The following is a 26113-nucleotide window of genomic DNA, read 5'->3' as shown; positions in this document are numbered from 1 at the left end:
GGGAAATGACAAAATGTTATCTTCACCCACAGCTTTATCAACTCTCCGAGCATTGGCGCAAGAGTGGAAATAATAAACAGGGGTAAATTTCTATTCTAATGCCTGTTGAGTTGCTTTGGCAGGTGGACTCGTAAATTTTATTAATTGTCAGGGGATACAATCGAGGGAAATATTTTTTAAAGCATTCTGCTAGTCAAAGAGCTTTGTTCTTCACCGGTGCTCCAATCACTAATATATAACTGTCTAAAGGACTCTTCCAACGGCATTGTTTTTTTTAATTTTTTTTTTAATAAATGTACTACGACAATACACTCACACACATCGCCATCTAGCCCCAAAGTAAGCGGAGCTTGTGTTATGGGTACTAAGTTAGCTGATGAATATTTTTTTTATTAATATAATACACATAAATACTTATAATATACAGATAAACACCCAGACACTGAAAAACATTCATGTTCATCACACAAACATTTTCCAGTTGTGGGAATCGAACCCACGTCCTTGGATTCAGAAAGCAGGGTCGCTGCCCACTGCGCCACTCGGCCGTCAATATTGTAGTGTGCACTGGGTTTCTAACCAGGGTATGCATACAGCAGGAAAATTGCATAAAAGGGCAAAAATCCTCTTATTCTAGTTATATATAAATTTTAGGGTAGGCAGTGCTTTTGTGCATGTATGAAGTGCACGCCACTGGTAGTGTGCAGTGGCGTGCATAGAGGGTATGCAGATGATATAGAATGAAGAAAATCTCTAGTACAAGTTATAAAAAACTTAAGGATTGGAATTTTAAGAGTTATAAAAAGCCCACCCTTAAATATTTATAACTCGTACTGGTGATTTTCTTCATTTTATATCATCTTCATACCCTGTGCATACCCTCTGTACGGGAGCTTTGGTGATACGCTCGAACGTAACAATTGGAAGATCTTCCTCCGAGCGGGTGATCGTGCTCGGGGACCGAGGTCCGAACATTCGATTCGATTTTCGGAAGGACACTTGCCGATAACCACCTGAGGGGTTGCTACGGCGTCACCGGGGGAGTGGGGCGAGCGCGAGAGCTCGCCATGACTCTTCTCATGGCGAGCTAGAGCTCGACGACATCGGGGGGATTTTTGAGAGTTGTATATATAGGCATTCTTCGTGAACACTTCGCTAGAGCGATGCAGGCTTTTTTGTAGCGCCATCTAGTTATGTAATGTGGAGACCGCTAAACCCTCTATGCACGCCACTGGGTGAGCCATCTACTTGGTCCGTCAATATTAATTAAAAAAAATATATATATATCACTTCATAATCAAACAGAAGCTTATTGACACAGTTGGCAGTTGGAATTTACGTATACGCGTTTTATATCGAATATTTGACTTGTAATTCACAGCCCGGATAGCTCAGTCGGTAGAGCATTGGACTTTTAATCCAAGGGTCCAGGGTTCAAGTCCCTGTTCGGGCGGCGAACTTTTTATTATTTTAATACAATCGAAAGTATAAAACAAAATTACTCTCCGCGTCCGTCTGTTTATTTACTAACTCCATAACTACGCAATGGATTTTGTTGCGGTTTTCACCGTCTTAGATTTTACGCCGACAATTTTTATAAAGAAAAAAAAGTTTGCTACCAGGTTCTTTAGAAATAAGTTTGCATGACAGTAACCCTTTTCTTCTAATTTATATAATAGCAGGGCGAACAAGGCGGCCAAAACCTCCCACCGGACAAAACCGCTTAACTGGCTGAGGTCGTCATTCCAGCACCTTAGGACCCCAACGTCCATCGGTTCTCCGAGCTATGTGCCCTGCCCATTACCACTTCAGCTTCGCGACGAGCGATGTCGGTAACTCTAGGTCTTCTACGAATCTCCACATTTCTGATTTGATCACGTAGAGACACTCCGAGCATAGCTCTCTCCATCGCCCGCTGAGTTACTCTGAGCCTTATGAGGCCCATAGTAAGTGAGCACGTTTCGTATTCGTAAGTCACCACGTCTCCAAAATACTCACGCGGTAATTCTAGAAATGTCTCTCTCCGAGATGACGAAGCGATCCCTCTGCGGGTGGAATTGCATCGATGCCTCGAACGCAGCGGGCCCTGGAGTCAGTATTATCTGTGAGGAAGCATTGTTATTTTAAACATCTGATCCCCTTCCAAGGCTTCCACCTAAAACCTTCCTTGTTTGTTTGACACTATAAAACTAACTATGGTAACATTATGTCTTGAGGCATTTCCTTCCATTATGAAAATTCAGCTAAATTATTTACACCTACTAGCAGATCCCCGCGATTTCTGCTGTATCTTGTAACTTAATGTTATCCTTACTAATATTATCCTAAGGTATCGACTGCCCTATACATAAACGATAAAAAAGCTTGCGTGTGAATTGCTCTAGCTTCATAGATTAATAAAAATTTACTGTGAGATGGTGATAAAAAAAAAAAAAATTACCCGGCTAAGTTTGTTGTGGGTTCTTCTTAGAGCAAGGCGCGTTTGGAACCCTCGTAGCTTTAGGTATAAGTTGGCGAACGCAGTTATCACCATCCCCTTACAATTATGTAAACATATATGTATGGACGCTTCATAAGTGCCTGTGATAGTGTCCATCAACCTGCTGTGTAGCTCAAACATCATCATCATATCGACCCATGACCGGCCTACTACAGAGCACGTGCCTCCTCCCACAATGACTAACGTTTAGGCCATAGTCCACCACGCTGGCCCAGTGCGGATTGGTTGACTCTTAGCGGCTTCGAGAACATTATGGAGAACTCTCGGGCATGCAAATTTACTCATATAAGCTACACTTACCAAGGTTTTATAGTAAACGACGCGGGTAACATTAGCAGCAGAACTTTTCGGACCGGAAGGATCCTGGCGGGACACCCACATGACGTGACTCAAGCTCCTTACGGCGCAAACTGATCTGGAATTACGCCAATGTATCTTTTTTTTTTTTTTAATAGTTATAATTGACGAACAAGATGGGCCACCTGTAGCCTTAGGTTCGCAATTGGGACGTCGATTTTTTCAGAAATTATAAATTCCCAAATCGCCTCCGCCCGGGATCGAACCCGTAACCTCCCATTTATAAAACCACAGTGCTGACCACTGCGCTAGAGAGTTGGAAACTATGAAAAAAGAGGTACCAGAATAAATAAATATACTACGACAATACACACATCGCCATCTAGCCCCAAAGTAAGCGTAGCTTGTGTTATGGGTGCTAAGCTGACTGATGAATATTTTTATAAATATTATACATATAATATTTATAATATACAGATAAACACCCAGACACTGAAAAACAATCATGTTCATAACACAAACATTTTCCAGTTGTGGGATCCCACCCTAGGACTCAGAAAGCAGGGTCGCTGCCCACTGCGCCAATTGGCCGTCAATATAGTTACAAATAGGTCTTAATAGGTCTTATTAATAGGAGAGCTTTTTGTGGCAGACCTCGTCCGAGGAAATGCTTCGTCATTCTTTTTTCTGCCGCTAAGGCATTACAGTGCTGTTTTTCGGTCCGAAGGGCGGGGTTGCCGATGTAATTACAGGCACATGACGCTTAACACCTACGCCTCAAATCATAACTAATAAATATAAATCGTCAAGTATTACCTACTATAGAAAATTAAAAAACAGAGCCTTAACATAATCTGCCATTCCTTAATGGTAAATATTTAAATAACATAGGATTATTATAATAAATTAACAAATATTTAAAATATAAAAAAAAAAAAATTCGAAGTCGCGAGTAGCGAAGCTGAAGTGGCAATGGGCAGGGCACATAGCTCAGAGAACCGATGGACGTTAGGGTCTTAAGGTGCTGTAATGACGACCCCGCACCGGTAAGCGCAGCGTAAGTCGGCCCCCAACGAGGTGGACAGATGACATCAGGCGACTCGCTGGGAGCCGCTGGAGGCAAGCGGCCCAGGACCGTGGATTGTGGAACTCCCTACAAAAGACCTATGTCCAGCAGTGGACGTCGATTGGTTGACATGATGATGATGATAGAAAAAGAAATTCATTTTAAATAATAACTGTAACCATTTCCTCATTCCCATGTAATTAAAATAAAGAATTCAATTCAATTAAACCTTGGTCACAAATATAATGCTATCATCTTAAAAAAGGATCTTATATTAATTTTGGTTTAAAAATGGCTGTACAGTGAAACACCATTACCTATTCCCTATGTGAAAGAATAAAAAAAAAAACATAAATAGGTAGTCACTTGTTTACAATTTGTTGCTCAAGAATTCATTTATATTGTAATAATTAACATACTGGCTTAGCTTAGTAACTCTATTGTAATATTTTAACTTCGTTTGCTCAGTGCTTTTTAACAGCAATCAATTATAATTGCTCATCTAAACTACTTTGCCCTCGGCGTTTACTATGTCGACATGCAGACATACTATTAGTTTAAATAAAAGATAACAAGACCGTGACACGACCGCATTCGATTTCAGTATGTGACGTTGCAATTAAATTTTTTTTTGTTTACGTCGTATACATGTCCCAAGTGCCTTTTATGCAAGTTTAGTACGTATCTCATGCAGGTTAAAAATCTCATCTCATCAAATATCTTTTGTGTAAGTTTAGTGGGTACGTCTCGTTATACAGGTCGCAAGTGTTGTTTATCCAAGTTTAGTACATCTTGTACACAGGAAGCAAGTGTGGTTTATGCTGGTTTAGTACCTCTCGTATACAGGTTGAAAGTGTCGTTTATGCAAGTTTGGTACCTCTCGTATACAGGTTGAAAGTGTCGTTTATGCAAGTTTGGTACTTCTCATATACAGGTTGAAAGTTTCGTTTATGCTAGTTTAGTACCTCTCGTGTACAGGTTGAAAGTGTCGTTTATGCTAGTTTAGTACCTCTCATATACAGGTTGAAAGTGTCGTTTATGCTAGTTTAGTACCTCTCGTGTACAGGTTGAAAGTGTCGTTTATGCTAGTTTAGTACCTCTCATATACAGGTTGAAAGTGTCGTTTATGCTAGTTTAGTACCTCTCGTATAGACGTTGAAAGTGTCGTTTATGCTAGTTTAGTACCTCTCGTATACAGGTTGAAAGTTTCGTTTATGCTAGTTTAGTACCTCTCGTGTACAGGTTGAAAGTGTCGTTTATGCTAGTTTAGTACCTCTCGTGTACAGGTTGAAAGTGTCGTTTATGCTAGTTTAGTACCTCTCGTGTACAGGTTGAAAGTGTCGTTTATGCTAGTTTAGTCCCGCTCATATACAGGTTGAAAGTGTCGTTTATGCTAGTTTAGTACCTCTCATATACAAGTCGAAAGTGTCGTTTATGCTAGTTTAGTACCTCTCATATACAGGTTGAAAGTGTCGTTTATGCTAGTTTAGTACCTCTCGTATAGACGTTGAAAGTGTCGTTTATGCTAGTTTAGTACCTCTCGTATACAGGTTGAAAGTTTCGTTTATGCTAGTTTAGTACCTCTCGTGTACAGGTTGAAAGTGTCGTTTATGCTAGTTTAGTACCTCTCGTGTACAGGTTGAAAGTGTCGTTTATGCTAGTTTAGTACCTCTCGTGTACAGGTTGAAAGTGTCGTTTATGCTAGTTTAGTACCTCTCGTGTACAGGTTGAAAGTGTCGTTTATGCTAGTTTAGTCCCGCTCATATACAGGTTGAAAGTGTCGTTTATGCTAGTTTAGTACCTCTCATATACAAGTCGAAAGTGTCGTTTATGCTAGTTTAGTACCTCTCATATACAGGTTGAAAGTGTCGTTTATGCTAGTTTAGTACCTCTCGTGTACAAGTTGAAAGTGTCGTTTATGCTAGTTTAGTACCTCTCGTGTACAGGTTGAAAGTGTCGTTTATGCTAGTTTAGTACCTCTCATATACAGGTTGAAAGTGTCGTTTATGCTAGTTTAGTACCTCTCGTATAGACGTTGAAAGTGTCGTTTATGCTAGTTTAGTACCTCTCGTATACAGGTTGAAAGTTTCGTTTATGCTAGTTTAGTACCTCTCGTGTACAGGTTGAAAGTGTCGTTTATGCTAGTTTAGTCCCGCTCATATACAGGTTGAAAGTGTCGTTTATGCTAGTTTAGTAACTCTCATATACAAGTCGAAAGTGTCGTTTATGCTAGTTTAGTACCTCTCATATACAGGTTGAAAGTGTCGTTTATGCTAGTTTAGTACCTCTCGTATAGACGTTGAAAGTGTCGTTTATGCTAGTTTAGTACCTCTCGTATACAGGTTGAAAGTTTCGTTTATGCTAGTTTAGTACCTCTCGTGTACAGGTTGAAAGTGTCGTTTATGCTAGTTTAGTACCTCTCGTGTACAGGTTGAAAGTGTCGTTTATGCTAGTTTAGTACCTCTCGTGTACAGGTTGAAAGTGTCGTTTATGCTAGTTTAGTACCTCTCATATACAGGTTGAAAGTGTCGTTTATGCTAGTTTAGTACCTCTCGTGTACAGGTTGAAAGTGTCGTTTATGCTAGTTTAGTACCTCTCATATACAGGTTGAAAGTGTCGTTTATGCTAGTTTAGTACCTCTCGTATAGACGTTGAAAGTGTCGTTTATGCTAGTTTAGTACCTCTCGTATACAGGTTGAAAGTGTCGTTTATGCTAGTTTAGTACCTCTCGTGTACAGGTTGAAAGTGTCGTTTATGCTAGTTTAGTACCTCTCATATACAGGTTGAAAGTGTCGTTTATGCTAGTTTAGTACCTCTCGTATAGACGTTGAAAGTGTCGTTTATGCTAGTTTAGTACCTCTCGTATACAGGTTGAAAGTTTCGTTTATGCTAGTTTAGTACCTCTCGTGTACAGGTTGAAAGTGTCGTTTATGCTAGTTTAGTACCTCTCGTATACAGGTTGAAAGTTTCGTTTATGCTAGTTTAGTACCTCTCGTGTACAGGTTGAAAGTGTCGTTTATGCTAGTTTAGTACCTCTCGTGTACAGGTTGAAAGTGTCGTTTATGCTAGTTTAGTACCTCTCGTGTACAGGTTGAAAGTGTCGTTTATGCTAGTTTAGTACCTCTCGTGTACAGGTTGAAAGTGTCGTTTATGCTAGTTTAGTACCTCTCGTGTACAGGTTGAAAGTGTCGTTTATGCTAGTTTAGTCCCGCTCATATACAGGTTGAAAGTGTCGTTTATGCTAGTTTAGTACCTCTCATATACAAGTCGAAAGTGTCGTTTATGCTAGTTTAGTACCTCTCATATACAGGTTGAAAGTGTCGTTTATGCTAGTTTAGTACCTCTCGTGTACAGGTTGAAAGTGTCGTTTATGCTAGTTTAGTACCTCTCATATACAGGTTGAAAGTGTCGTTTATGCTAGTTTAGTACCTCTCGTATAGACGTTGAAAGTGTCGTTTATGCTAGTTTAGTACCTCTCATATACAAGTCGAAAGTGTCGTTTATGCTAGTTTAGTACCTCTCATATACAGGTTGAAAGTGTCGTTTATGCTAGTTTAGTACCTCTCGTGTACAGGTTGAAAGTGTCGTTTATGCTAGTTTAGTACCTCTCGTGTACAGGTTGAAAGTGTCGTTTATGCTAGTTTAGTACCTCTCATATACAGGTTGAAAGTGTCGTTTATGCTAGTTTAGTACCTCTCGTATAGACGTTGAAAGTGTCGTTTATGCTAGTTTAGTACCTCTCGTATACAGGTTGAAAGTTTCGTTTATGCTAGTTTAGTACCTCTCGTGTACAGGTTGAAAGTGTCGTTTATGCTAGTTTAGTCCCGCTCATATACAGGTTGAAAGTGTCGTTTATGCTAGTTTAGTACCTCTCATATACAAGTCGAAAGTGTCGTTTATGCTAGTTTAGTACCTCTCATATACAGGTTGAAAGTGTCGTTTATGCTAGTTTAGTACCTCTCGTATAGACGTTGAAAGTGTCGTTTATGCTAGTTTAGTACCTCTCGTATACAGGTTGAAAGTTTCGTTTATGCTAGTTTAGTACCTCTCGTGTACAGGTTGAAAGTGTCGTTTATGCTAGTTTAGTACCTCTCGTGTACAGGTTGAAAGTGTCGTTTATGCTAGTTTAGTACCTCTCGTGTACAGGTTGAAAGTGTCGTTTATGCTAGTTTAGTACCTCTCATATACAGGTTGAAAGTGTCGTTTATGCTAGTTTAGTACCTCTCGTGTACAGGTTGAAAGTGTCGTTTATGCTAGTTTAGTACCTCTCATATACAGGTTGAAAGTGTCGTTTATGCTAGTTTAGTACCTCTCGTATAGACGTTGAAAGTGTCGTTTATGCTAGTTTGGTACCTCTCGTATACAGGTTGAAAGTGTCGTTTATGCTAGTTTAGTACCTCTCGTGTACAGGTTGAAAGTGTCGTTTATGCTAGTTTAGTACCTCTCATATACAGGTTGAAAGTGTCGTTTATGCTAGTTTAGTACCTCTCGTATAGACGTTGAAAGTGTCGTTTATGCTAGTTTAGTACCTCTCGTATACAGGTTGAAAGTGTCGTTTATGCTAGTTTAGTACCTCTCGTGTACAGGTTGAAAGTGTCGTTTATGCTAGTTTAGTACCTCTCGTATACAGGTTGAAAGTTTCGTTTATGCTAGTTTAGTACCTCTCGTGTACAGGTTGAAAGTGTCGTTTATGCTAGTTTAGTACCTCTCGTGTACAGGTTGAAAGTGTCGTTTATGCTAGTTTAGTACCTCTCGTGTACAGGTTGAAAGTGTCGTTTATGCTAGTTTAGTACCTCTCGTGTACAGGTTGAAAGTGTCGTTTATGCTAGTTTAGTACCTCTCGTGTACAGGTTGAAAGTGTCGTTTATGCTAGTTTAGTCCCGCTCATATACAGGTTGAAAGTGTCGTTTATGCTAGTTTAGTACCTCTCATATACAAGTCGAAAGTGTCGTTTATGCTAGTTTAGTACCTCTCATATACAGGTTGAAAGTGTCGTTTATGCTAGTTTAGTACCTCTCGTGTACAGGTTGAAAGTGTCGTTTATGCTAGTTTAGTACCTCTCATATACAGGTTGAAAGTGTCGTTTATGCTAGTTTAGTACCTCTCGTATAGACGTTGAAAGTGTCGTTTATGCTAGTTTAGTACCTCTCGTATACAGGTTGAAAGTTTCGTTTATGCTAGTTTAGTACCTCTCGTGTACAGGTTGAAAGTGTCGTTTATGCTAGTTTAGTACCTCTCGTATACAGGTTGAAAGTTTCGTTTATGCTAGTTTAGTACCTCTCGTGTACAGGTTGAAAGTGTCGTTTATGCTAGTTTAGTACCTCTCGTGTACAGGTTGAAAGTGTCGTTTATGCTAGTTTAGTCCCGCTCATATACAGGTTGAAAGTGTCGTTTATGCTAGTTTAGTACCTCTCATATACAAGTCGAAAGTGTCGTTTATGCTAGTTTAGTACCTCTCATATACAGGTTGAAAGTGTCGTTTATGCTAGTTTAGTACCTCTCGTGTACAGGTTGAAAGTGTCGTTTATGCTAGTTTAGTCCCGCTCATATACAGGTTGAAAGTGTCGTTTATGCTAGTTTAGTACCTCTCATATACAAGTCGAAAGTGTCGTTTATGCTAGTTTAGTACCTCTCATATACAGGTTGAAAGTGTCGTTTATGCTAGTTTAGTACCTCTCGTGTACAGGTTGAAAGTGTCGTTTATGCTAGTTTAGTACCTCTCATATACAGGTTGAAAGTGTCGTTTATGCTAGTTTAGTACCTCTCGTATAGACGTTGAAAGTGTCGTTTATGCTAGTTTAGTACCTCTCGTATACAGGTTGAAAGTTTCGTTTATGCTAGTTTAGTACCTCTCGTGTACAGGTTGAAAGTGTCGTTTATGCTAGTTTAGTACCTCTCGTGTACAGGTTGAAAGTGTCGTTTATGCTAGTTTAGTCCCGCTCATATACAGGTTGAAAGTGTCGTTTATGCTAGTTTAGTACCTCTCATATACAAGTCGAAAGTGTCGTTTATGCTAGTTTAGTACCTCTCATATACAGGTTGAAAGTGTCGTTTATGCTAGTTTAGTACCTCTCGTATAGACGTTGAAAGTGTCGTTTATGCTAGTTTAGTACCTCTCGTATACAGGTTGAAAGTTTCGTTTATGCTAGTTTAGTACCTCTCGTGTACAGGTTGAAAGTGTCGTTTATGCTAGTTTAGTACCTCTCGTGTACAGGTTGAAAGTGTCGTTTATGCTAGTTTAGTACCTCTCGTGTACAGGTTGAAAGTGTCGTTTATGCTAGTTTAGTACCTCTCATATACAGGTTGAAAGTGTCGTTTATGCTAGTTTAGTACCTCTCGTATAGACGTTGAAAGTGTCGTTTATGCTAGTTTAGTACCTCTCGTGTACAGGTTGAAAGTGTCGTTTATGCTAGTTTAGTACCTCTCGTGTACAGGTTGAAAGTGTCGTTTATGCTAGTTTAGTCCCGCTCATATACAGGTTGAAAGTGTCGTTTATGCTAGTTTAGTACCTCTCATATACAAGTCGAAAGTGTCGTTTATGCTAGTTTAGTACCTCTCATATACAGGTTGAAAGTGTCGTTTATGCTAGTTTAGTACCTCTCGTATAGACGTTGAAAGTGTCGTTTATGCTAGTTTAGTACCTCACGTATACAGCGGCGTGCACAGGAATTTGGACCAGGGTAAGCATAAAGAAGTAAAACGGCATAAAATGGCAAAATCCTCCTCAAAAATCCAAAAATGTTAGGGTATGCAGTGCTTTTGTGCATGTATGAAGTGCACGCCACTGCACGTATAGAGGTTGAAAGTTTCGTTTATGCTAGTTTAGTACCTCTCGTGTACAGGTTGAAAGTGTCGTTTATGCTAGTTTAGTACCTCTCGTGTACAGGTTGAAAGTGTCGTTTATGCTAGTTTAGTACCTCTCGTATACAGGTTGACAGTGTCGTTTATGCTAGTTTAGTACTTCTCGTATACAGGTTGAAAGTGTCGTTTATGCTAGTTTAGTACGTCTCGTATACAGGAAGCAAGTGTCGTTTATTCAGGCTTAGTACCTCTCGTATGCAGGAAGCAAGTGTCATTTCTGAACCTCAGTACGTCTGTGGGGCTTAATCAGGTACCAGTCAATGATCCATCGACTCGTCGAGTGGTTATTGAATGGTAGCGAATAACCCGACACTGCGAGGGTCCCTTCTCTACGTGTCCCTCTGATCTGCAGAGGGCACAGTAGATGGAGCAAGGATGGGTTCAGTGTGCACTTACACTGCCGCTGAACAGGCTTTGGTAGCACTTTGTTGCCACCGTCGGACTCGTATTCCCGTACTGAGGCGTCACGATCATGTTTTGTGGCCTATACGGACCGAGGATCTTGCCGTAACCGGCCGAACTGCGAGGAAGAAAACCTCTATAAAAAATCACCCCGAATCTCAAGCGCGGCGCACCGCGAAGGGATGCATGGCTGATGGGTAGTTCAGTCTTTAGTGCGACCCCCGCCAGGGTACCGGCCCCGACACCCTTTGGCAAGTTACGCTCTGGCTTATTTGGGTACAGGGGGCACCACCCGAATATTCCCTCATACTCGTGGCATAAAATATGGATACAATTTATAAAAATAAAAATAATAATAATATGATAGGGCTAGAAGGCCCGCTAGGAGAGGAGCTCGGCCCTCGGAAAATGGTAAGCAGAATATTATTCTGCCGACACGTGAGGAAATGGATGGCGGGTCCCTCGTGGACACTGACTCGGACACGGACCGAGCGCTGGAGGCTCTGGTGGGACCGTGGAAGGCAACCGGAGCCTGGAGGAGAATGAGGGTGAGCCTGCGGAGAAATCTGTCGCTGTGGAGGCTTTGACTGTAGAGCCTGTCGCTAAGACGAAGGCGGAGGTTAAGGTTAAAGCGGGAAGGGGGTGAATTTGGCCAAAGTGGTGCCAAGGCTCGCCTCAAGGAACTTGAAATGTGCTCCTTTAAGGTGGAAGCGGACGCAGATAAGGAGCACCATCTTACTCCCATTGAGACTAGGTCTCAGACTCGTTCGCAGAGAGTGGTGGAGGATAAGGTCGGGAGCGTAGTCCAGTCACAGCGGCTAACACTACCCCGGAATGAACACTGAATGCCAGGACGCCATCTAGAGTTTCTCCAGGCCAATTTAAACCACTGCAACCATGCTCAGGACCTCCTGATGCAGTACACGGCGGCGTGGCGGATTGACGTGGTGACGGCAGCCAAGCCCTACTTTGTCCCCCCTCAGTCAAACTGGGCTGGGGTCACTAACGGTTTGGTGGCCATTGTGGTGCCAGCTTACGGGGCATCTCCCCCACTGGTTCCCAAGCGCAATAGACCAGGATTTGTGGCGGTAGGGCAAGTGACACTCATTTGTGTGTAATTTGTGAAATGGTCGAGGCCTCTCTCTTCCCCCGGTTGTGGCAGGTGAAGAGGAGGATGCTTGACGTTTCCGTATAGCTCTTATGAGGGTATGCGACGCGGCAATGCCCCGAATAAGGCGCTTCCCGCCCGGAGATCGTTGTACTGGTGATCGCAGATCGCGGTTCTACGTGCTACCAGAAATATCGGGCTTTCACATCGGGCCGCCGCAGGAAGCCACTGTTCGAGCCCGAAGAGGAATATCTCTATAGGGAGCTCCAAAGTGCGAAAATGCAGGTTACCATCGCCAATGCCAAAAACTCCGCTAATGAGGAGTTATTGGCAACCCTGGACAGGGATCCGTGGGGCCGTCCATACCGCATCGTAAGAGGCAAGATGCGGATTTCGCCTTCCACGGATTTCATGGAGCCGGAGCTCCTTAATCGAGTGGTTACCGGGCTCTTTCCGCGGCCACCGGTATTTAGGCCCCCGATTATGGCGTTCCCATCCGAAGAACATGATGGGACGGTTCAAGCCCCCCAGTCTCCGGTATCACGAAGTGCCCCTGAGGAAAGGGTTGTGCTCTATAAAGGGAGGGACGGAGGAAGGAAAGAAAGACGGATGGCTTGTGGAGTTCCACAGGGGTCTGTCCTCGGACCCCTTATGTGGAACTAAGGTTTGACTGAGCCATCCGCCCGGTTCTGCTTCCTCGGATGGCAATAATATGTTATGTTGCGGATGACACTCTGATCGCTGTCCAGGAAAGCAGATAAGGGGAAACAGCGAGGAGAGCCACGGTGGCCACTTGGTGGTAACTAGAAGTCCGGGCGAAGACATGGGTTGCTCTCCTTCCAGTTGATGCACGTTATGACAGGCCATTGCTGCTTCGGTCATTACCTCTACTGAGTGGCGAGGAGAGAACCGACACCGTCGTGCTATGAGTGCAGTGCCTCAAGGTATGCAGCAAGTGGGATCCCCAGCGCCGCACTCTGGTAGCGGCCATCGGCGGGGACCTCTCACTGCCCTGCGAGAGCTCTTGGGTAGCCGTGGCCGACTTCTGCGAAGACGTGATTTCGCAGAAGGAGGCCGCGGAGTGGGTGCTTGAAGAGGCTCCAGACGCGCATCCGCTCCGGGGAAGACAAGTGGGAAGAAGACGGCGGCAATTTGCCGCTCGCCAACTTCCCTTGGGAGGCAGCGGGTTGGCTAGCTTCCCGTCACTACAGAAGCCTCTCAACGGTCTGAGGGGGGGTTCAAGCTGTCCTGATCCCCTTTTCGTTAGCGTGGGAGCCCTAACAATCGGTTGGGGTGGTTAGTAGACGTCCGGGAGGTATACAACGGGTTCTCCGGGCGTCTAACAAAGCCAACAAGAGGGACATGCCGTGTTGGTTTTTAGTTTGAGTATACCCCTTTAGAAGGGGGAGTCCCACATAACCTCCGTCCTGCCTGCAAGGGTCGGAGGTAGCAATGAAGCTTTTCCACCACACCAAAAAAAAAATGTTTAGTACGTCTCGTATACAGGTCTAAAGTGTTGTTTATGCTAGTTTAGTACGTCTCGAACACAGGAAGTAAGTGTCGTTTATGCAGGTTTAGTACGTCTCGTATACAAATATCATTAATGCCATTTTATTACGCCTCAAGGTCAATCACTAGTTCAAATACCCATACCCTCAATATGTCAGCCCGTTACCATCTTAGATTGCATTACCACTTAGAAGATGAGATCGTAGTTAAGGCCAAGTCAAGATCGACAACTTGTAGTGAATACAAAAAAAATGGGTTACACGCCCAGCAGAGGGCTAGCACAGGCGGGAGGCCAAAATTATATCCCCCGATTATATCCCCTAACAAGGGATATAATTGACCATGGAAAAGGAGAAGTTTACTCCCATTTATTATTATTTGGATATTATTTCTACTTGTGCGCCAGTGCTCCGAGAGCTGATGAAACTGTGGGAGAAGATAATTTTTTATCCTTTCCCCGGGGATATTTCTCCTACCCAAGCTAGCCGTGCAGCAGTGAGAAAATGATGGTCTAGGGATGACGGTTAAGATGTACTGTTTAAAACCTTTTCTCCTCAGTCACGTCGTTGATAAACTTCAGCAGAGTATCGACGACCCGCTCGTACATGGGGTCGTGAGACTCCACGTTGCGTGACGCCGTGTTGAGGCAGACGCACCAGTGGGGGGTCACCTCCGCCTCCTCACAAGTGCGGCTCCGAGGTATCTAGAGATATCAATTATCTCAGCCGATGGACAATGGTTTCTTATAAGGATCTCCAACTTTCGATGTCGAGGCATTTTTCGTACAGAGATATAGAAGTAAGTTTTTCGAGATATGTGAAAATGTTGTATGATTTAATACCCGCTATCAAAGCAAAATATATTTATTATTCATCATGCAAAACAGTGCTACGTACCAAAAGTTGTTGTCATTATTTGATAATTATTGATAATTATTTATTTCATCTCTCACGAGATAGAAAAATTAATGTTACAATGTAAAATGTAAATTTTTGATGTTGGAAAAGAGGAACTGCTGAGTTTCTTGCCGGCTTCTTCTCGGTAGAATCTGCCTTCCGAACCGGTGGTAGAGTCACTACACACGGACAGACTTGACGTTTCAAAAGTGCTTGTATTAGGCCTACTTGAAATAAATGAATTTTGAATTTTGAATTTGAATATAATAGATTACCAACAACTATAAAAGAGTTGCCGTTCTTACAGTTTTAAAGCTAAATTACATGTCTAGTTGGTGAATAATATAATAGGACATACTTATAATACATACAAAAAATTCAAAATTCAAAATTCAAAATTCATTTATTTCAAGTAGGCCTAATACAAGCACTTTTGAAACGTCAAGTCTGTCCGTGTGTAGTGACTCTACCACCGGTTCGGAAGGCAGATTCTACCGAGAAGAAGCCGGCAAGAAACTCAGCAGTTGCTCTTTTCCAACATCAAAAATTTACATTTTATATTTTAACATTCATTTTTCTATCTTGTGAGAGATGAAAGCGGAGCCGGGTGCTTCCAAGCAACCTTGTCATTAAGAAACTCATCAATTGTATAATAACCTCGCTGTAATAAATGTGTTTTAACACATTCTTTAAACTTATGGATTGGTAGGTCCAAAATTACCTTAGGAATCATATTATAAAAGCGTATACTCAATCCCACAAATGACTTCTGCACCTTTCGCAGACGATATGCAGATGTCACTAATTTATGACCATTTCTTGTAAGTCGACTGTTTATATCCACTTTTTGTTTATAAAGACTAATATGTTGTCTTACAAATACTATATTGTTATAAATGTATTGTGAGGCTACCGTAAGTATACCAATTTCTTTAAATTTTTCACGGAGCGATTCACGTGATTTAAGTTTATATATTGACCGTACAGCTCTTTTCTGCAATATGAATATAGTTTCAATATCAGCAGCTTTGCCCCATAATAAGATCCCGTAAGACATCACACTATGAAAGTACGCGAAGTAAACAAGTCTTGCTGTTTCTACGTCAGTAATCTGTCTAATTTTCCTGACGGCGTAGGCAGCCGAGCTTAGTTTACCTGCTAGTGTATCTATATGGGTACCCCACTGAAGCTTACAATCCAAGGTCATGCCCAGAAAAACTGTGGAATCTTCCATTTTTAGTGATTCTCCATTTATTATTATATTTTTATTAACTTTCTTTACATTTGGTAAAATAAATTCCACACACTTAGTTTTTTTTGCATTTAAAAGTAAATTATTGACAGTAAACCAGTGCGACACATGCGACATAGCACGGCTTACATCGTCAGAGTTGTCTCTACCTCTATCAGTTTTAAAAATTAGAGATGTATCATCAGCAAACAGTACAATGTCACAGGTTTCACTGACATGGTGTGGTAGATCATTTATATACACCAAAAATAGAAAGGGACCCAAGATTGAACCCTGTGGGACACCCATTGACGTAGCCGACCCCTGCGACTTAATGTCTTTTATGCAAACCCTTTGGGTTCTGTCACTGAGATAAGAGGCAACCAAATTTAGTGCAACGTTTTTGATACCATAATGGGCTAGTTTAAGAAGCAAGGTTTTATGATCGACACAATCGAATGCTTTGGATAGATCACAAAAAACACCAATGGCATTCTGCGAACGTTCCCAGGCATCGTACACATGTTTTAAAAGTTTAGCGCCTGCATCCGTGGTGCTACGACCTTTAGTAAAACCGTACTGCTCCGGATGTAGTAAGTTATTTACATTGAAGTGATTCAAAAGTTGATTTAATATAATTTTTTCAAAGACCTTACTAAGAGCTGGTAAGATTGAAATGGGTCTGTAATTGTTAATGTCGTTTTTATTGCCAGATTTAAATAGAGGTATAAGTTTACTATGTTTCATTAAATTTGGAAAAGTACCTCTATCAACACATTCATTAAAAAGTATGGCTAAGTAAGGGGCAATAACGTCTATAATGTTAGATATTACCATTACAGACATACCCCATAAATCACCGGTTTTTTTCTGTTTCAACAACTTAAAATTCTTTATTATATCATATGCAGATATATGTTTAAAATTAAATAAAACGTTGCACTCATTAACGTTGTTCCTCAATAAACTCTGAGCTGCAGTAGGTGAAGAATTAAGTGAATCAGTCAACAAAATAGGAACACTCTGAAAAAAGTTTTCAAAGGTACTTGCAACCTCACTGTCAGCGGTAACTTTATTATCATTAATAATTAATTCAAAGTTTACGTTGCGAGATTTAGCTTTCCCAGTTTCATTATTAACAATTTTCCAGGTTGTTTGTACTTTGTTATCCGATTTTATGATTTGATCCTTAAAGTATAGCGACTTAGCATGAAAGCAAACGTTCTTAAACGTTTTAGAGTACATTTTTACGTGTTGTAGGAAAGCTGGAGTATGGTTATATTGTTTTTCACTATAGAGCTCATACAAATTATCTCTACTTTTGTATATGCCAATAGTTGCCCAATCGCTAAACTTTATTTTTTTATTGAAATCTATATGTTTGAAATTGAATATTTTGTTAAATTCATTTTCTATGATATTAAAGAGCGTACCATAAATGCTGTCAGGATGACCGTTCTTAAAGACAAGGGCAGGAATTTTGGATGATATTTCACCTTTGAATCGCGTCAATTTGCTCTTAGTTATCGGCCTACACTTGACGATATGTTTATCTTTGTTTATATTATTCAAAACAGTAATTTGTTGGCCACAATGATCTGATCTTAAGTTGGTTATTATCGATTTACCTAAGATATCACAGTTGAGAAAAATATTATCTAAACACGATGCTGAGGTTGCTGTGATTCTAGTAGGTTCACTAAAAGCATAATTTAAATTAAAACATTTAAATAAGTTTAGCAACCTAGTCGTAGTTGCATTACTAAGTAAAATATCAACATTAAAATCCCCGCATACTATTGCTTTTTTTGTGGATACAGACAATCGCTTAAGCACATCTTCCATTACATACAATATATATTTATCACGTTGAAATAATGTGTAATGTAATTATGGAGGGTAGAGGTAAGGAGAGTCATCTTATATGGGAGAAAAGTTGAAAAAGTGTCCAGCGTATGCGCTAAATAACAGTTCAAAAATCCTCCACAATGGCGCTGGTGGATGCACAGGGTATGGTATGAATGTAGCAATCGTAGATGAATTGAAGTATGCCGAGTTAAAAAAATTAATGTCATTATCGACAAAAGTAGTTAATTATTGAGAATTTCAACAACTTACGTTGTACAAAATATTGTGGTAAATATAACCTTACTTCCTTGTATCTCCATACTTCCTTGTTTATTTTTCAAGCCTACTCTAACAATATTTATATTTGGCGCTTCTTTTAAGAGTTACCCTGATGCAAATGTGGCGCCATCTTAATTTAATACATTTTGACGACACTTTTTCATATACAGTATACACAGATGACTCTCCTTACCTCTACCCTCCATAAATGTAATCAAAAATCAAAGCGCCATCTTTTTAAATTTCATCAACGCTTAGTTATGAAAAGACAACTATAATCACACATAAAGTTATGCTTACCTGTTTCAAAAGACTCAGCCCCCTTTTCAGAACAGCGTTTGGTACGACAAAGTCGCTGGCGTGCTGGCTCAAGTCCATCGCATCCAACAACGTTGTGTGAATGTCAAACGGCGTTGTCAACACCTGTGGTCATTACCAATCGCAGTTATTCCTAGCTTCCGATCAAATTAAACCAAATATTAGATCCTTACAAATTAAAATGGCGTTTTGTAAGGGAGGAACATAAAGTCGTTTTTTTTTAAATATGAAAAAAATATGGTACCCACACTAAAAATTTTAATTTTTTTACATTTCACTCGTTCATTGTTTTTTCACAGTTGAAAAAAAATAGGAAAACCCATGCACTTCTGATTACAGAAAATTTTAGATTTTTTGCACATTTTTTCAGTCGACTCATATGTTAAGGACCATATGAGTCGACTGAAAAGCTAGAGCCAAAAGGTGTTTTTAAATTTGGCTTCTTTAACAGAGCAAATTCATATTTTACAAGAGTGAACTATCTGATTTCTTATGAAATATACAGATGCATCCTTCAAGATTATTACGTAATTCTGTTACACGTTGTATATGGCTCTCGTATGTGAAAACCTTCTTCTTCCCATAAAGTTCGCATAGGCATAGTCCCAGCGTATTGGAACGGCGAACTTGCACCGGTAAACGCAGACAAAATGGTCGGATAAAAACAAGCGAGTCGCAGAGAGCCGCTTAACGCAAGCGGCACGAGACCGTGGTATTTGGAACTCGCTAAAAAGACCTATGTCCAGCAGTAGACGTTTTCAATTTCAATTTCAATTTCTTTATTTGCAGATTGATTTAAATAGTTGGTGGGTACAATAATATAATAGTGCTACAATCGCCATCGATTGGCATGCAAATTTTATTTCTTAAAAACTATGTCTTTACAATGCTCTTTTAATTAAATTCTTATCCAGTATTTAAATCAAATAATAATAATATACAAAAAATCTATTAATATAATATATGTCAAAGTTCTATAAAATGTCACATAAATATTCTTTAATATCATAATATCGCTTTTTAAGTAAGAACTCCTTAATTTTACGCTTAAATGATAAAACATTCAGGTTTCTGTCCGTCAATGACGCTGGTAGCTTAGTTAAATAATAGGTGCCATATCAAAGATACTTTTACCGAAAAATTTTGTATAATGATGGGTATGACATAGTTTATTATTTCTACGTTCATTGTTAGAATATCTAAATAGTTGATCATTAGTTTTAACGAATACAAGCACCTCATAAATATATATACATGGACACGTGAGTATTTTAAACTTATCAAAGTATGGTTTACGTCTATTGGTTAACATGATGATGATGTGAAAACTTCGATAGCGCGATGTGGGTTCTCGTAGCGCCATCTAGCGGAAACCGCCACGCTTAATGCGTACAATACAAGTGCCTTCGATAACTGAATAGCAATAATTACCAAAGCGTTGGCTTGCAGAATGCCCAACGCGTCAGGCCTCTCCCTCTTCAGTCTCTCTGGTAGGACGATGGACATGAACGGCAGCCGTTCGTCCACTTTACCCTGATCTGACTCACGCCAGGGGCCAAATCTACAAGGAATACGGGACTTTAGGTGCTGGAATATGACGACCAAAACTATGAGACCTAACAAGGCACATCTGCTGTAAATCATTGAGGGTATCTGTGCTCCTAATCGGCGCGCGGCGGTCAGTTTTGAGTATTGATAACCTTTAACATCGTGAACGAGGGTGACAATCTCCGGGCGGGATTCCCGATTTAAGATGGCCCATCATAGTTCGATTTTCCACCGAGTGACCTCCGAACTTCAATATGAAGATGGCACCTAATGATGATGTCACTTTTGCATGCAAAAGAAAAACAGAAGTGACGTTTTACAGCAAGTATTGCAAGATTTACGTCTATCGCAAGTCGTCGAAGCCTCGCACAAAACCAAACAAGAGGAAACTCGTAAATTATAAATGTCTTAAATTGGCACTGCCGGGGAGCGATCCCAAGACCTTCCACTTAAATACGCAGCGCTTACCAATGTGCCAGGGAGGTTGTCAGTGGTTCGGTTTCGATTTCCGGCTAGGGCAAAATTTACTAGCTAATTTATAGTGGGATACAAAAACAAATGCCTCTTACTGGCTCATTTTAGGCCTGGCTTGTACCTAAAATTACGGGCCTTATGATAAAAAGAGAGAAAGGAAGAAATAATTTATTAATACTAAACTACGCCACACACTACAATTTTTAAAATGTTTTTAAATGTTTTAGGCGTAATACATTTTCCTTCTTTATTAATAAACGTATGTCTGTACTAAGTTCTACGTAAAACAAGTTATGTGGCTCAATAAGTTGTTAAAAATTTTTAGTTCATATGCTGTTAAGTTTTAAAAAGGTGTTGTAACCTGCTAAACTGTAAGTAATATATTATATTATCTTTGTTTAACCTAGACTAGTCACTAGGATATGAACTGTAATACAATTATTTAATTAATAAAGATATTTTTAAAACAAACAAACAAACCTTTTCCTTACCAACTTAGTCCGCCACTGCACCCCTTTCCCCCATCACGACTTACCTAGGTCCATGATCTCCCATAACAATAAGCATCGTATCCTCCAAGTATCCAGACTGTTTGATGTGCCGCAGGAATTCAACCAGGTCGTCGTCAACGGTGGATATCCTGTTGAAATCATCGTGCGAGACGTCGCCCATGAATGTGAAGCATAACCTTTTGCCTTTGACCTTCATGAACTGAACCAAAAAAAAATATAATAAGGTGATTACCCTTTAAAGATATTAAATCAAATGAAGCAAATTGATTTTTTCATACGAACTAATTTAAAACATTCCAAGTATTTATTTATGGCAACCCTATTGAAGATAAAAGGCCGACACGCGCACAGTACCAAAGCTACGCAATGCGTACCTAATAAAGTAAGCCGTTTTAATAGGTAATAAGTACGGAGCCCGTCGTGCGCAAGTCCAACTCGCACTGGGCCAACTTTTGTTGGTACTAAATCCTCCGGCATGTTACTCAGTATTCTCCGTCATTTTAACTAACTCTATGCCAAAAATCTATATCAAGTTCATTGGTTGCTAAGTTAGGGCGTATAGGAAGGACAAACAAACAAAAAGTTTTTATAATATTTGTAAGGATACTAACAGTTACTTATCGGAGATATGCGTGTTTTTTATTTAACGAATTAAATCGCATTTTATTAATTTTTATTAGTGTTTTTACCTACACTTGGAGGAATTATCAATTTTATAAATTTAAAATGCATATAAAAACTTTCGGAACTGACAGGATTTGAACCTGCGACTCTCGGGCAATCGCGGCCTGAGCGCTTTCACCAATTAAGCTACGGCTCTCCTACCGTCGATGCCGAAATTAGTATATGCCTTTCACATCAGTCTTATAGTGACTGTAGCGTCATCTAGTAGGAAACGTTGCAGTTTCGATCTACTTTGTCTTTTTTTTATATGCATTTCAAATTTATAAAAAATAAATAGTATGTGCTTCAACGGTAAAGGAAGATTCATATTTCATATATTATTATTATTTTCATATATTCAGATTTCATCGTGAGGAAATCTGCTTGTCTAAGAGTAACGTTTTTACAAGGTGTTTGGAGTCCACCACTTGGCCAGCTTAGTGGACTTTGGTCTAAACACTTCTCATTTCGACAGGAGACTCGTGCCCAGCTGTGAATGGGTAAAAGACTATGATTATATTGTGAATCATCATCATCATCACATCAACTCATTACCGACCCACAGAGCACGGGTTTCCTCCCACAATGAGAAGGGGTTAAGGCCTTAGTCCAACACCCTGGCCCAGTACGGATTAGTGGACTCCACACACCTTTGATAACAATATGTAGAACTCTGAGGTATGCAGGTTTCCCGCGATGTTTTCCTTCATCGTTGAAGCAAGGGATATTTTAATTACTTAAAACGCACATAACTTAAAAATGTTAGAGGCGCGTGCAGGCATTCGAACTCGCCCCCCTGAAGTCGAGCTTCTACCAAGTGCGCTATAATATTGTGAATAACAAGTATCAAATCAAGCACCTGTCTTGTCAAGTCCAGGAGTACCAAAAATGTTGGTTTCTCCCCAACGCAGTACCGGCGTCTGATACCGCTGAGCCACTTTAAGCCACGCTGGCTCTGTTCCATGAAAAACGACCTGACCAAAGGAAAGATAATATATATCTATGTTAAGTTCATAACCGCGTTCATAGCATATTTCGAAGCGTCTCTACATCGTTCCATTGTTTACGATATCCGAGTAAAGAAGGTTCTCGGCCCCTGAAGCCGTATAAAAGCGGGTGCCCGACGCGATTGAGTGAGTCGTCATCCGGACGTGGACCCTAACCACGGTCACGGGGGCGTTCGGACTAAACAATGATTAGTCCAAAAGTCCACCAACAATGGATCAGATGGTCAAATTAACGTCGAACCGAGCCGAGGCCCGAGCCCTCGCAGGAGGCACACTTGGGTCGACGTCTCCCACTTCCCCCCCGATGTCGTCGAGCCCTGGGGCTCTTCTCACGGCAAGTTCTCGCGCTCGCCCCACTCCCCAGGTGACGCCGTAGCAACTCCTCAGGTGATAATCGGCAAAATGTTGCCTCCCCTTGCGGAGGACGTACATCTTGTAAATGCACAGCTTCGTCTCACCTACGCGGCCCCAGCGTGGAATGCGCTGGTTAACGAGACGGGTCGCAAGCCGCTGCGGGAGCAACAATCGTTAGCGCACCGTTTCCAGAGCTTAGCTTAGCAGTAGCTTGTGAAATGTGTAAATAAATAAATAAATATACTACGAAAACATACACATCGCCATCTAGCCCCAAAGTAAGCGTAGCTTGTGTTATGGGTACTAAGATGACTGATGAATATACATAAATACTTATAATATACAGATAAACACCCAGACGCTGAAAAACATTTATGTACATCGCACAAACGTTTCCAAGTTGTGGGAATCGAACCCACCGCCTTGGACTCAGAAAGCAGGGTCACTGCCCACTGCGCCAATCGGCTGTCAAGCTGAAGAAGCTGTAGTGATAATGGGCGGGGAAATTAATAGGTTGCGGATGATGCTCTAATGTGATGATGACGGTGATAAAATGCTTAGTGTCGCAGACCTGAGGTAGTGGTCCGCTGGTCGCTTCTTGAACCCGTTGTACCGGAACTGGAAGGATCCTATCCAGGGCATATCCTCGTAGTACGCGGTGTGGTAGCTGCAAAGAACATACTAAGCTTTTTGACGTGACAACATCTTATAATTCGATGGAGCCGGCTGCACGCACGAAAAAACATGACGCATGCGGCGTTACCTCGCTCTGAGGCGTTCCATTCAAGGCTTTAAGTGCAAGCGAGAGCGCGGAACGAGCGACAAAGAGGCACAGTCGGCCTCCGCGTTCGACATCTGTCTCTCTCCTACTTGAGTGAGCGATGCGTCCGCGTTGTCAGCTTCTATACAATAATACATTTACATGTTTTCGGCAAGGATGAAGTGCAGTGAAAAGTGAATGTGGTGTCAATTGTTTATAGCAACGATAATATCTATCAATCAAATAAAATTAAAATTTCCTTTTTTAAAATGCAAACATTCCATCAGTATTTTCTTACGACGTTGTCACGTTCAACTATTGTCAGTAAGCAGACTTTACAGACCACCAATTTTATTTTTTAAATATGTTTTCCTTCCTGTTTTCCTCCGACATGGTGATCGGAGACTGTTTTAGGTCGGTACTATAGTTGGCTTGTTTTTTTTTTTTACCTGTGTATTCTAAATCTTTTGGACTGCATAAACATAAACGTAAAACATACTAAGGTTACGTGCGATAAACTTTTTACGACCTCCCTGGCGCAACGGTGAGCGCTGTGAATTTAAGTAGGAGGATTCGATTCCCGCAAGGGGCAATTTGGGAATTTATAATTTCTGAATTTTCTCTGGTCTGGTGGGAGGCTTTGGCCGTGGCTAGTTAACACCCTACAGACAAAGACGTGCCGCTAAGAGATTCGGTGCGATGTCGCATAGAAACCGATTAGGGTATGACTACCATACTCCCTAACAGGTTAGCCCACTCCCATCTTACACATCATCTCTCACTACCAGTTCAGATTGCAGTCAAAGGCAAACTTGTAAAGAATAAAAAGAAAACTAATAATACAAATTCAAATTCGACATTCAATATTCATGCGATAAATTCTATTAACATCGTGTCCCAAAAATTGGTCCTTACGTCTGGTGACCCAAGAGCTGGCGCTTCTGAAGCCCAACGGCTAAGTCTAGCAATTCAAAGGGGCATTAGCGCAAGCATTTGGGTACATGGTACATATGGGTACCATCAGTGGCGTGCATAGAGGGTATGCACAGGGTATGATATAAAATGAAGAAAATCTCCAGTAAGAGTTATAAAAAACTTAAGGATACGCATTGTAAGAGATATAAAAAGCCTACCCTCAAGTATTTATAACTCAAACTCGAGATTTCCTTTATCTTATATCATCTGCATACCCTCTATGCACTCCACTGGGTACCATGCCTATAAGTGAACAGTTAGACGGCTTATATTTATTGCAAATATTAATTTTAGTCTGTTGTTACACTGTGGTATATTTAACGAAACAACGTAAGCTAGATAGTATTACAGATTATTTATTGGCACAACAGGATTTCTACCATTTACTTAATATATAAGAATTTAGGTGGGTTCTCGCACACTCATAGGATTCCCGCATCCGGCACTTAACACCACTTAATTTGCACTGTTGCGGATAGTAGATGGAACGTAGAGGACCAACAAGACAGCCGTAGTCTTACTCCGCAGTAGTAAGCGCCAACACCTTGCACTGTTGTGGTAGGTAGGTAGGAAAGGTAGGTAGGAAAAACCCCAATCCTGGGTTATTTAGTAGTATACCAAGGGCACACGGGTTCACAAGAACTAACACAAGTTCAATATGTATGTATTTGGTAGGAAGACTGTAATTGACGCGTCCACCTCAGCCGTGAATCGCGATTACTCATGCGCGCCCGTACTCCCTTCTGCGCGGGAGTGCGCGAGTTGCGCGGGGGAAGGACCGTAGCCGGAGTGTTACACTGTAATTATCATTTCCCTAGATAAATATATTTGGTTAACTAATAAAGAATAAAGACACAAAAAAAAAAACAAAAGTAAAAATTCAAAATTCAAATTCAAATGTCATTTTCAAAACTCAAAAAATTCTAAATTCAATTCCACAATTCAAATTCTGTTTGTAGTGATATACCACTGGTTCAGAAGGCGGTAGCCGACAAGAAAATCAGCAAATTATACGTTTACAACATCTCAATTTGGCAGTTATCAAAAGTGTCATCTTTTACACAATTTGAAACCGACGAATTTACCGACTTAAAAAAAGGGAAAGCTTATATCTTTAGGAGATCTCTTCGAGTCCTTTGAAGTGAGTTACATGATTAACGAGTACGTTATTATTGATCGCACGAGATTAGACTTAAAAACCAGGTGCGTTAGGTCTATTTTACTGTGACTTACTTTTTATGATGTTCAAATAAAAGACGTTTCTTGACACAGTTGGCAATGGGCATCTCAAAATAGTACCTACCAAATTGTTTTCTATCAAATATATTTGGATGATTGTTCACAGCCCGGATAGCTCAGTCGGTAGAGCATTGGACTTTTAATCCAAGGGTCCAGGGTTCAAGTCCCTGTTCGGGCGGCGTTATTTTTTAATATTGTTTTTTTTATTTCATGTTTGATGATGTGTTTATTTGATGATGCAGTCCAAGATGGTAGCAGGCTAACCT

General features: G+C 40.7%; 1 protein-coding gene and 2 non-coding genes across 3 annotated transcripts in view; 2 read left to right on the top strand and 1 right to left on the bottom strand.

Annotated features, from left to right (window-relative positions):
- Nucleotides 1-26113, bottom strand: part of LOC120634720 — a gene marked incomplete at its 5' end in the record, with an annotated part of 42387 nt that overhangs the window by 997 nt on the left and 15277 nt on the right. Inside the window, 8 exons of the mRNA XM_039905494.1 lie at nt 1999-2102; nt 2801-2915; nt 14289-14446; nt 18298-18420; nt 19747-19876; nt 20873-21048; nt 22372-22486; nt 23445-23540. Of these exons, the coding sequence (XP_039761428.1) occupies nt 1999-2102; nt 2801-2915; nt 14289-14446; nt 18298-18420; nt 19747-19876; nt 20873-21048; nt 22372-22486; nt 23445-23540 (1017 nt within the window). The remainder of the gene's footprint in view (nt 1-1998; nt 2103-2800; nt 2916-14288; nt 14447-18297; nt 18421-19746; nt 19877-20872; nt 21049-22371; nt 22487-23444; nt 23541-26113) is intronic.
- On the top strand, nt 1381-1453 carry Trnak-uuu. The gene has a single exon. It is a non-coding gene; the product is annotated as a tRNA-Lys (tRNA).
- On the top strand, nt 25953-26025 carry Trnak-uuu. The gene has a single exon. It is a non-coding gene; the product is annotated as a tRNA-Lys (tRNA).

Source organism: Pararge aegeria, chromosome 25 (assembly GCF_905163445.1).
Source record: "Pararge aegeria chromosome 25, ilParAegt1.1, whole genome shotgun sequence".
In the NCBI taxonomy this organism is placed as follows: Eukaryota; Metazoa; Arthropoda; class Insecta; order Lepidoptera; family Nymphalidae; genus Pararge; species Pararge aegeria.
Note: the sequence above shows the minus strand (reverse complement) of the source record. Positions and strands in the feature narration are given on the sequence as shown.